The 12,815-nt window shown below is 39.7% G+C and overlaps 1 protein-coding gene across 1 annotated transcript in view; it reads right to left on the reverse strand.

Annotated features, from left to right (window-relative positions):
- Window positions 1–3,931: 3,931 nt before the first annotated feature.
- The window catches only part of XKR4 (XK related 4), a 279,200-nt gene continuing 270,316 nt past the window's right edge, over window positions 3,932–12,815 (reverse strand). The window contains exon 3 of the mRNA XM_054020163.1: window positions 3,932–9,108. Within this exon, the coding sequence (XP_053876138.1) occupies window positions 8,162–9,108 (947 nt within the window). The 3' untranslated portion in view covers window positions 3,932–8,161. The remainder of the gene's footprint in view (window positions 9,109–12,815) is intronic.

Here is a 12,815-nt window from a genome sequence, read left to right on the forward strand (position 1 = left end):
CCGCACTGCAACTTGAGACCATTGCTCCTTGTTCTGTCATCTGCCACCACTGAGAACAGCCGAGCTCCATCCTCTTTGGAACCCCCCCTTCAGGTAGTTGAAGGCTACTATCAAATCCCCCCTCATTCTTCTCTTCTGGAGACTAAACAATCCCAGTTCCCTCAGCCTCTCCTCATAAGTCATGTGCTCCAGCACCCTAATCATTTTTGTTGCCCTCCGTTGGACTCTTTCCAATTTTTCCACATCCTTCTTGTAGTGTGGGGCCCAAAACTGGACACAGTATTCCAGATGAGGCCTCACCAATGTCGAATAAAGGGGAACGATCACGTCCCTTGATCTGCTGGCAATGCCCCTACTTATACAGCCCAAAATGCCGTTAGCCTTCTTGGCAACAAGAGCACACTGTTGACTCAGATCCAGCTTCTCGTCCACTGTGACCCCTAGGTCCTTTTCTGCAGACCTGATCCAAAGGCCACTGAAGTTAGCGAAAAGCCTCCCACTGATTTCAGTGGAAGCTGGATAAGGCCCTTAGTGCTAAGGAAGAGGGAAGAGTCCTGGAGCATTAAAATTAGTTTGTTATATCGAATGCTGAGGTCCAGGAGAAAAATAAAATGTTTTCAAATGCCAATTACCAACTAGTTCATCGCCTATAGCGCTTCAGTTTGCCAGAAACACTTCAGTCACTTCCTATAGCACACTCTTTTGCTAGCGAGTGTTTGTACAGTGAGTAAAAAATACAAAAATCAAGGAAGAAAAAAGTGTAATTCTATTACAAATTCTTTGTGTAAATCTATTTCCATTGACAAATGTTCCCATCCAACACTTCGGGAATTGCACAACACAAAGTGTGTGTATATCGCTAGGTACACTTGTTATCCCCCCCCACGTATAATAAAAGAAAGTTAAAACTGTGTGTTTGATATAGTCCCAATGTGAGCCCACTGGTTGTGTAAGAAAAACAAACAATCTTCATAAACAGTATTGTTTAGGGCAAATATTCAGGCCTATTTATTGCATACCCCAGGGAGTGGGTCATTTGCACGCAACTTCCAGGCCATAGGCAGACTTCCCAGTGGAACAGTGACTATTCCACATGCTGCACTAGACTGTACAGGGTCTGTTCACCTTTAAACCAGCCCTTTCTGACCTCTTGCCTGCAAAGCAGCAAAAGTGGGCACATTGGGGCTGGAAAGGAACTGCATCAGAGCTCCAGCTAACTTGTTCTGCCTGCTGGAAATGCAGAATATTTGCATAATAGCCACCGGTTGGATGTGGAGTTTTTTTTGCTCCCAGACGACGAGTAAATAAGAATAAGAGACCAGAAGCAAATATCCCTGTACAGGATCTGAAGTAAGGGGATGCAATATACCTGTACAATTGAAGGGCATAGCTATTTTAGGCATAGCTAGTGCTCCTGCTATTGTAGTTTCCACATGTATTAGCGGGTACATTTCAAATGGACTATGTCCTAATCATTTCTGGAGAACAAGGTTTTGGCTAAGTGTTTTTTATGAATAGTGAATTGTTTTTATCTATTACATGTGAATTTTCTATTATTTGTAAAAAGCAACAAAGAGTCCTGTGGCACCTTATAGACTAACAGACATATTGGAGCATAAGCTTTCATGGGTGAATATCCACTTTGTCAGACGCCTGTAATGGAAATATTATTTGGTAATTTATCTTACCAAATCCTAGCAAGCCCCCCCATCCCCAAATGTGATACCCACAACTCTCCTATAATATAGCTAAAATGCCTTGGTCCCAAAATTACCCCAGATCATAAATTCTAGATGTGTGGATGGCACAAATTACTCCATACATATGCTGGAGGATGCATCTTTCTGTGCCCGTAAAGCTTACCACCAGACATCTCTTTAGCCCCCTTGTGTCTCTCCATCAGCCAGATACTTATTTGTGTATCCGGCATCTTCCCTCCAGGATCCAGACTAGACATGTGGCTTACTAGTGTGTACGAGATTTTCCCAGCACAAGTAAGTAAGTCCTAATAATGAAATCCAAAACATAACTGCAGGCTTGAACTCCAATGTTTACATGAAGTTGATTCTGATAAATTTGTTTGTTCTGTTCCAAAGTGAACCGTACAATGTTAATTTGAAATGACTGAAGTTGGATAGACATTTTTCAAAGTCCACTTAACAGGAATAGATCAACAAATACAAAAACGTAAACCAGACAAACTACAGCTATATTAGTGTCAGCACTGAAGAGAGAAAAATGATTAGCATACTAAGTCTAGAGTACAGTTCTCTGCTGTAGTTGAGCGATATTAAGTCCTGATCTTCCTGCCATCCGAGTCCGCAGCAAAGCTCCAGTTGACTTCAGGATGGAGCTAACAATGCAGACTGAGGGCCTGATCCTTCAAATCGTTACCCACAAAAGTCATCCTTACTCATACAAATTGTCCACTGAAGTCAATGGCTCTGATTCTGATCTCTTTTACATCAATGTAAATCAGGAGAAATTCCACTAAAGACAATGAGGTTACCATTGTAAAACAAGTAAATGAGATCGGAATCAGGTCCAATGGGCTACAAAAGTCTTTGCAAAATTTCAATATCAAAACATAGAATTTAATTCAGTGAGATTATTCCTATAAGGCCTATTTGGATGAACAAGTTTTTGCAGGTTCTATGGTGAAATTTGCATTTGATTGGACAGGTAAATCATCTTGGAAAACAGATCACTGCAGCAGTTTAGAAATGAGTAAAACTGATACAGAATTTCTCTAAAAATTTATTCATTCATACTAATTGCAGTAACCTGTTAAAAAAAAACAACCCAAAGTGAACACAAAGAAATATGGGAAACAGTGCAAATGCAGAATTCCATATTCAGATATGTCTGTTCTTAGATTTAAATTGGTCTGTTCTCAGTTTAAATGTCATCTGTTGTAGCAGAATAAAGAGGAAAGGATTCATATGTATAATAAAAAGACATTTTTTCTATAAACAATTGAGGATGAATTTCATAACATGTTGTTTATAGTGTATAAATGGCTGTTTGCCACTTATTCCATTTGGCTTTCTGCTGAGAGCGCAGGCTTCATGTGAGTTAGCCTAATTGCTACAATTAGCAACATTTAAATGGCTCATTGTGTTTTTATATAATTCTTCCCACATTCTGTGCTGTTGTACTATAGAATTAGTAATTACAGCGCTGAGCCTGTTAATTCACGAGCACATGTTGTGATTATTTTCATCATGCACCTTCTGCAGCAGCTCAGCCGAAATAAGCTTGTTTAGATGGATACTTGTCTGTGCATTCAGTTTGGATGAATGCAATTTACTCCGCTTCTTACCATGCACCGGGGGAACAGAGGCAGCACTACAACTCCAGCACTCGGCTGAAGTCATTTCCTTGGCATTGTGCAGGCCAGTGCAAGAGGTGGGGCAGCCACAGGGTAAATTGCAGCATCCCAGCCACATTGAACTGCACCACTTCAGAAAGTGAGCAGCAAAACAATAGCAACTTTGTTAGCTGAAGCAATGATGTAGCCAAGTACCACTCCATGAAGAGTGGGTTTTTTTTTGTTTTTTTTAAGGCTTTTGATGAGCTTTAAGGAAAGATGAACAATGAAGAATCACTTGAAAAGCTTTTTTAGAAACAAATAGGCTAATGGTGAATATTTATGATTACCATGAAAACTAAATATTTATATAACAGACTGCATTTTAAAATGACCAAGAATCCCTTTTCAAAGATCAGAGTTAGTGCTTAAATAACTGGTGTGCAGTTATTTAAATGGTTTTTTCTTAAACATATAAACCTACAAACTTTAAAATGCCCATGTTTCAGGACAGTGTTTAAACAGCTCCATTTCATTTAGATCTACTGGTAAATTTGCACAGCTCAATAGACAAGGCTCATGTGAAATTAATTTCTCACACACAAAGAGACAATACAATACTTTTCCTCCACCAGAGCATAATATTGAGCTTTCATTTATTTGTGTTATGTCATTTTCCTGTTATTCTGGAATGGAATGTTAAAGAACTGATTTTTGATTACTTCAAAAGCAAAAGCTTAAGTTTTAACATTTCATTTTTCCTATTGCCATCCTACTTGAACTTCCTTGGTTAATCCTAAAACTATAATTTGTGGTAAAAAGAATAGTGCATGTCCATTATTAACTATTCATAAGGCAGTACGGAGGTTTCTGGACTGAGCTGTGTTTAACAGAGAGAACTCCTAAAAAAATGGTCTTACCACTATTTAGCTTGACTGTTCATGGCAAAACAGTCAGTCTATGTAGTTCATTGCAAAGCCAGATTTCAATGTGTTTTCTGATCACTTTCCAAGTATCAGTGATATTGACGAATGTGACAAATTAAGTTTTTGGGGATCAAAATTTGACTTACTATTAAAACACTTCTTTCTCCATGAACACAACTGGATTTATTTCTAGAGAGAGGGTGTGCATACTACTCTCTATGAGAGCATGCATATAGCAATTTTCTATGAGTTAGGACTTGCAATAAATCATTTAAAAATTGCAGGTATTTAAAAATTTGATTTTTTTTATAAATAGAAAAAAAATGGTGAGTAAAAAAAAAAAAAACCAAAAATCTTGTGATGCAAAATTTGGACCTTGACAAAGTTCCTTTAAACAAAGTGATTCTGTAAGCCTCACCAAAACTTAGATTTAGGATTTGGAAAAGCACTGCACACTGTTTTCACATGTGCAGGTTTTTAATTATTCCAGTAGAAATCAATTTCTAGTATTGTTTTCAAAAGACCTGGAGCGAGATTCACAGGGGGATTTAGGAGTTAAAATGCTCAACATTGCAACACCTAACTTTTAGGCAGCCTGCCAACTAGTGGAATGCACAACCCCACCGTAGGCACTTATTCAATGAATGGGGAGAGTTAGGTGCCTAAAGAAGAGATTAATAGAAGCCAGCAAGCAGAGCGGGGAGCTACCTAAGCTAGCCAGAAAGAAGTGCTCAGGAGAGCGGTGGGGCTTCAAAGAGATTTAGGCGCCTAACTCTGGGCAGGAGGAAGGTGCCTATCTCCACTTGGGATTTACAACTGTGAGCCCTCTGCTTGAGTTAGGCACTTAAACCAGATTAGTCCTTTCTCAGGAACAACCCAGGAGGAGGGGAAGGTGGTGGAACAGCTCCAACAGAACAAATTGACAGACTCACCCCAGAATACCCTATAGTCCAGTGGGAAGGGCTCTCATCTGGAAGGGTGGAGACCTATGTTCAAATCCTTGATCTACAGCAGGCAGAGGAGGAATTTGAGCCTGGGTCTCAAACACCCGAGGTGAGCATGCTGACTACTGGTAAAAGTAGGGGGAACCACCTCCTCCACAGGTCATCTTTTTTGTGAGGCTAGGCATACTCTGAACATGCCTACCAGTTGAGCCCTGCTGGGGAGATAGGCAGGGGAATGCCTAGTTTATGATTCCCACCAGGCTTATGATGCCAAACTGCTCAGTGGTGTCAGAACTGAGGTGAACGTTTGCATGCCCAGCAGAAAAATGTGAGGGGCCTCAGGGACTTTAATGGCTGAAATGTAGGTACTTAGGGATTTTAGCACCTGCAAGACTAAATGGTTTTGTGAATGCCAGTGGGGCCTAAATGCTGGACTTAGCCACTGTGAATCTAGTTCCTGATGTTTCAGGTAAGAAAAACTTGGGGCTGCTTGGTATGTAGACTGACCACTTCTTTTATGTGCTGATCTGGTGTGTGCTTATGGAATGAAAGCTCTATTGAATTTGATTAGACAAAGGACTTGATTCCCCAAAACTTTTTAATTGGTTGTAGCAGCAGTGTATTTTCTGACAAATTCAGACTAATGTCTACTGAATAATCAGGTGAACTCCTGTGGAAGGGGGCAATCACTTCTGATAAGATTTCATGTTCTGACTATCAAATGATCATTTCATTGAAAAATGACCATGCATGCAACTAGCTACTGCTTCATTTGCAAACACCTATGCAAATCTTCAAACCTGGGGGATTTTTCTAGCGACAGTAAAATTTTACTATTTTTCTCTCTTGCAGATTCCTGCACTTCCAGAGATATTTTGTTTTGAGGATTTTGCCCCTACCAAAGAACAACAGATTTTGAACATTTCACCAATAAAAAAAATGATTTAAGTATTGCAAATAGCTAATTGAATGTATACAAAGAAACCATATGCTATGTAACTTCTGTTATTTCATATTACAAATATTATAACAGGAAAGACTGAACTTATCCAGGAACATATACAGCAGTGACTGCACTTAATATACCTGACAGTGGTTAAAATATCAAAATCACAGCTCTTCTCCACCCTGACAATGCTGCTTAAAACAGCAAACCTCCAGTTGTGCTCCACTTTCCTAAAATGGATAGACATAGTTATAGCGAGTCGTTTCTCATGGAAACCCTTTGGCGTCTTCACAACCCACCTATACGTGAAACAGGATTCACTTTTTATGGAATATTCTAAAAGTACCCATGTAGGCTTTCATATGGCATTACACTGCAAAATAAATCCATAACGTGTGAAAAACATGTTTACATCAACCTGTGGAGGCCAGTTGATATAATTTGTGGACCAGTTCTTAAATTCTATCTTATTAAAGAGAATGAGATGTATTAAAAGATTTGCGGTTTATAAAAAGTAACACCGTTATATACCATATTTTTACTTTACAAAAATATTGAAATAATCCATGAGTTATTCACTCTGCACCAGCTTTAAAAAAAATACTATCAAATTTTGACTTGCACCTTTAATGCAACTGAAAGCACCATCAGGGGATACTTTTAACATAAAGAAGGATACCATTGACTTGATCATACCCTAGGGAGGTATAGTATTTAAAACCCAGAAGCTTGCAGCAAAAACACTCATTTTACAAGTGAGTCAACATCATTTTTAGATAGATATGGAACCAAGTCTTGAATAGTTTCAAGAGGGTTTTCCACATAGCTTGGTTTAATTGTACTTGACTGTATATACTTACTAACAGGTGGCTGAAAGCCTCTAAAAGACATCACTTTCACCTGGGGTGGGGGAAAAAAACAGAGCTGTCTGTACATGTGGAGAACTTGATTGTTCTTTCCTGCTTCCTGCTCTTGTAGGCCTCATGCCATTCATTTTCTGTCCCTCAGGCAACAATATCAATCTTGTAGTTATACAGTGTTTGGCACTAGAAGGATATGGCATGTTGCGTCTCTTATCACACCTGCATACATTCACACACAGAGCCATGCATTCTGAGTCCTGAAACAGATTTAAGTTACAATGTGTTCATATCCTGATGCTTTCCTCTCAGAATCTGAACATGGTCCTCAAAAGTTCAGAGTATGAAACCTACACTTTCCGTGTTCTTGCTTTTCCTTGTTCAAGTTTTTGCAAATTGAACACTGAATCATGATTATCATTTAATTTACATCACTAAAGGCTAGAGCTCCTTGTTCCTGCTGAAAGCCAGAGGTGAGCTGCATAGGATTTCTGTCAAAAGTAACTGAAATTTTAATTAAAATGAATCTTGAATTCTATAGACAACTAGCAGTTCTGTTGGTACTAATGCTTATTACCTGATTAATCAGACTCTAGTTTACTCTCCTTTGATAGGCTTGCAAACATGACACATGTACTTTTTTGATTCAGAACTATTTTGCAAATCTATTCTAAACTGAATGGCGTATCTGCTGGAGACTTAAGGATTATACTCCTTTCATTTTTGCAGAAACCAGAGTTTTTATAACAGCAACATTGCCTGGTACAGCTAAGCTATTTTAACATTTTTTTTTTTGTCATTAAATAAGCAAATATCAATCATTCATTTCTAAAGTAAAATGCACTACTGGTTAAAGTTGAAAGCTCTCATCAGAATCTTCCTGTTGATCGTAAGTATTGTGTAGCAGAGTTTCATAGCAGCAAGGAGTCATGAGCTGGGTCTATTTCCCAGTTGATGTAATAGATTTTTTGAGGCTCTCAGGTGATGCTGCTTTATAAGTGCACTGCAGATAGACTGCATACGGAGGATCAAATGATAATCATGATGATAGCCAGACTACGAAAACTACCGCTTGCTGCTCTATTGTAGTATGCAGTTTAGTTATTGCCACAGCCCTACTGTCAACCCTTAATTTGGACTGTAACTTTGTAGCTTCTTCAAGTCTTTAATATTTTTTATAAAGTAGTTTCATATTCCAAGCGCTCCTGAATAAGGGCATCGTCTTTATACTGTAGCCGTGGAGGAGCGGGGGAACATTCAAAAGCTAAGATAGCCTTCCTCAGGCTTCTGTCCAACACGTGTCTCTCCCAGGCTGGGTATCTGTTCCTGAACAGATCAATTTTAATGACTGACTCTTCAATCCTTGGCGGCCGGGATGAAGGTGTTGAAGGTGCAGTGGGCCTTACTTGGAAGACAGGCACGCACCCATCCCTCTCTGCCAATTTCTGATCCCGATCACTTGTGACACTCCGATTGTTAGAGATAGACCTTAGAGTGTTTGTTGCCACTTCTGGGGGCATAGTGAAGGCAGCGACAGGGTCCTCACAAGCACAGCTTGGCGACTGCCCGAATCTTGGTCCATTGGGATGAAAGAAGGCATAGTACATCAGCATAAAAACAATGCCTGTTAAAAAGCTGCTGAACACCACACACAGTGCTGGTATAGCGAAAGCATCAGAGATCAGTGGGGCCTTGTACAGATACCAGAGAGCACTCAAGGCAGTGTTTTCCAAAAGGATCACAAAATAGTAAATGAAGAGCCTACAACGTGTCCTTCCTTCCTTGACATTGAACCAGCTAAAGATATAGATAATCCCAACAACCATATCAAACACTATCTCTTCCCATTTAGTGATGCAGAACTCTGTTTCACAATGGACGATCCAGAAGGTCATGATACACCAGTGGAGGACTATGAAGATCCCAAAGTACAGCTGGAAAACTGAGGCAAAGAGAGCAAAAGTAATGACCCTGGCTGCAATTGTGAAGAAATGCCAGCAAAACTGGATTATAACAGCCATATAACTGATGGGTTTCTTGTCATCGCGGGAGTCACGGAGGGCTTTCTGGTAGGAAGCCAAAGCCCAAGCCAGGGACACAAGAGATGCTGCAGCTGTAAGACCTAGAAAAAATAGGAGATGCAGTAAAGGGTTAATTAGTGCATTAGAACTTGGTTGGAGCCAGTGAAAATACAGCAGAACCTCCATAATCCACATTGTGCTAAACCACACCCTTCATAATTAACACAAGGAATTCATACTGTCTCCCAGTTGCTCAACAATCAGTTAGGACGGATCTCATATTACTGAGATTTTAGTGGACTTTTGAGTTTTTACAAAGTGGACTGCATTATAGTTGTTTGTGTACTATCACGTTATAATGAGTGCAATTAAACGAGAGTTGACACCCTGAACAAAAAATATCCTCAAAAAGAAGAACAGGAGTACTTGTGGCACCTTAGAGACTAACAAATTTATTAGAGCATAAGCTTTCGTGGGCTACAACCCACTTCTTCGGATGCATATATATATATGCATCCGAAGAAGTGGGTTGTAGCCCACGAAAGCTTATGCTCTAATAAATTTGTTAGTCTCTAAGGTGCCACAAGTACTCCTGTTCTTCTTTTTGCGGATACAGACTAACACGGCTGTTACTCTGAAACTTGTCAAAAAATATCCTGTGACACATTATCTGTGCCTTTCCATAATGTCTGGTAACTTGCTAATTCACAAAATTCAGTGATTTGCAATAGATCTCTTTATCAACAGTATGAGTTAACAATGTAAGTTACTATTATTATTATTTTAAAGAACACAAGTTTTCATTGTTTCTAAAAAAACTATAACAGCTCAGTATAAAATTAATACTTCCTTCTAATTTAATTACTTATGGTGCTATATGATAAATAATCCAATTGATTAGAATTTGAGACTATGCTTAGAGCTTCCTAAAATATCTGTGATGGGGTGTTCACCCCACACTAGCCTAGAAAAGTTTAATGAGTCTGAGAAGAGGCAAATTGACTGGATATGACACCACTGAGGGGAATTAGATGTCCTAAGTAACCTCTGAATGATGATGGAGCCCAGCTGAGAAGGAACAGGCAGGAATAGTATAAAGCCAGGAAGTTGGCAGCAGAAAAGGGCTGCAGTGAAGGATCCTGCAGCCATCCTTTGGATATTAGAGAGGGAAGGAAGAAAACATAGGGGGAGAGGGTGCAGGAAATGGCTCAGGGAAATGGCAGCAAGGGTTAAGATGGTGCAGACTTTGACTGCTGATTAGATGGTCCCCGAGCTGGAACCCAAAATAGAGGGCAGGCCCAGGTGCCCCTACTAGCTACTTGGAAAGTGGCATGGTCAGGGCAGTGGATTTGGAATCTGTCTGAGATGGTTTGTCCTGTGTGAATTTGATACCCCCGGAAAGGGAAAACACAGAGTGAGATAGTTGTATGGCCAAGCCATGAAGAGGGAGCAGTCAGACCATGGAGAGACAGACTGCGGGGCTTGTAAACAAGTGACGGAAGGTGGTGTCAGACCTGGAAGGAACTAATCTCAGAGCAGCCAGGTGGAGGCATCCCAGCAGTGAGTAGAGGATCCTGTGACAATATCACTGTCATAACATAACACAAGAACATCCATACTGGGTCAGACCAAAGGTCCATCTAGCCCAGTATCCTGTCTTCTGACAGTGGCTAATGCCAGGTGCCCATTGTCAAATTATGCGCTATGGTTGGTTCAGTTAGTTTGTACTAATATTTTGTCTAACAATCTAATTTACTATATATGGTCAAACATTTTTCCACTGAAACAGTTTTCTATTAGAAAATGCTGACTTGTTGAATTCAATACATTTCTCAGGAAAGCATCAATTTCATAGAAATTTCCAATGCAAAATTATTGAAACATTTTGAGTAGACTTTAATAGTATGATAATATAAAAATTAAATTGATCAAATCAAAACAAAGCGCTTCAAACTAGTTAATATGAAACAAAATGAAACAGCCTATCGAAGTGGAATAAAATGAAGTACTTCAGCCTTATTAAAGTTTTGAAAAGAGTGGTTTGATATTTCCAAACGGAAACTTTTGTTTCATGGGAAATTTTGTGATTTCACCTTTGTATTCCAATTTGGGATGAAAGGAAATTTTCAGATTTCAGAATTTCACCCAATCATAATCCCTTTTGGTAGAGCTGGTTAAATTTTTTTCATCACAACTTTCTTCAGAGAAAAACGGCGTTTAATCAGACATATTTTCATGAAAAAGTTTGGTTTTGGCCAAAATTTTCAGGAACTTTGAAGAACAGTTTTGACAAAACTGTATTTTTTTTCTTCCAAATTATTAATGGCATGAAAAACATTTCCAATTAGCTCTAATTTTAGCCTGAATAGCATATTACTCCAGGGATAGCTCATTGATTTCACTAATGGTTATTCATGGAATGATGTATTCCTCCTCTTGAGGAAGAGGGGCAAAATTTAGCCCTTTATTTTACTTCATCTAAAATCATTTCCAGTTGTGTCTTGGAAGTGGTGGTGTAATGCAAAGCCCAGTTATTGCAACTGATGGGATTCACAAAGAACAAACACAAATGGGTTCTTATCACCTTTAGATTTTGCCCTTTGATTTAAAAGGATTCATTTTCAGAAGAGAACATTACATTGGTTCTTGCAAGCAACCTTCTCTGTCACTGGCAGGGTGTTAATTATGTTGTGAGCTACTGTGAATGCACAACATAAACAGAAGCCATCTCTCACATCTGTTATTAGAAAGACATATGTGGTAACAGGGGTTCTCAAACTTCATTGCATCACAATCTCCTTCAGACAACAAAATTGCTACACAACCCCATGAGGGGGGACAGAAACCTGAGCCTACTCAAGCCCCGCTGCCCTGGGTGTGGGGGGTAGGGGAAAGCCAAAGCCCAAGGGCTTCAGCCCCAGGTGGGAGGCCTGTAACCTGAGCCGCACCACCCAGAGTTGAAACTCTTGGGCTTCAGCTTTGGTCCTGGGTTGTGGGACTTGGGCTTCAGCTTTGGCCCCAGGCACTGGGGCTCAGGCTTCAGCCCCGGATCCCAACAGGTCTAACGCCACCTCTGGTGACCCCATTAAAACGGGGTAGGGACCCACCTTGGGATCCCAATCCACAGTTTGAGAACCGCTGAGGTAACCTATCAGATTACTTTGAGGGACAAGTTCAAGATGGGACAAGAGTATTCTAAGATGACTGCTCTGCCAGTTGAGTTAAAGGAACAGCTCTACAACACCCAGTTCTGAAAACATTGAATACTAAGAGGTATAATGTATTGCCACTTCTCTGGTGCCCTCATTGGTTTCTGTGGAATTAAAGCTTTTATTTTTAAAAAGTTTCTAGTTATTATGATAGCTGAAGTTATTATCTGAGGTTATTATGCTATCTCACTGAGTTGGTGGAGAGACTGAAATATCATGGCTCTCTTAGTGCTCTCACTGATCGAAAGGGGCTGCTAACTTAGATGCCTAACGATCATATAAAAATTGTCATGGTGTTATCTCTCTCAATGTCAATATATTTTTAAGAAGGACAGAACTGCCCTGGGATTGGGGGCACAGTTTTTGAGTAGAGTATTGCCACTTCTTCCCCTGTTCTGATACCAGGATACCAAAATAGTATGACTCATGACTCCTCCTTCATGAAGAGAGCAAACAATGAGACTCAGTGAGGAGGGCTGGGAGAAAACAGTATAAATTAATGATGTTTCCCTTTCTGATATGTACATTTGCTTGTCATGCTGGACTTTCTCTCAGTAATCATTTCTATAGGCAACATTAGCAATTGAAAGCATAAGTTC

Source organism: Malaclemys terrapin, chromosome 2 (assembly GCF_027887155.1).
Source record: "Malaclemys terrapin pileata isolate rMalTer1 chromosome 2, rMalTer1.hap1, whole genome shotgun sequence".
NCBI lineage: Eukaryota > Metazoa > Chordata > Testudines > Emydidae > Malaclemys > Malaclemys terrapin.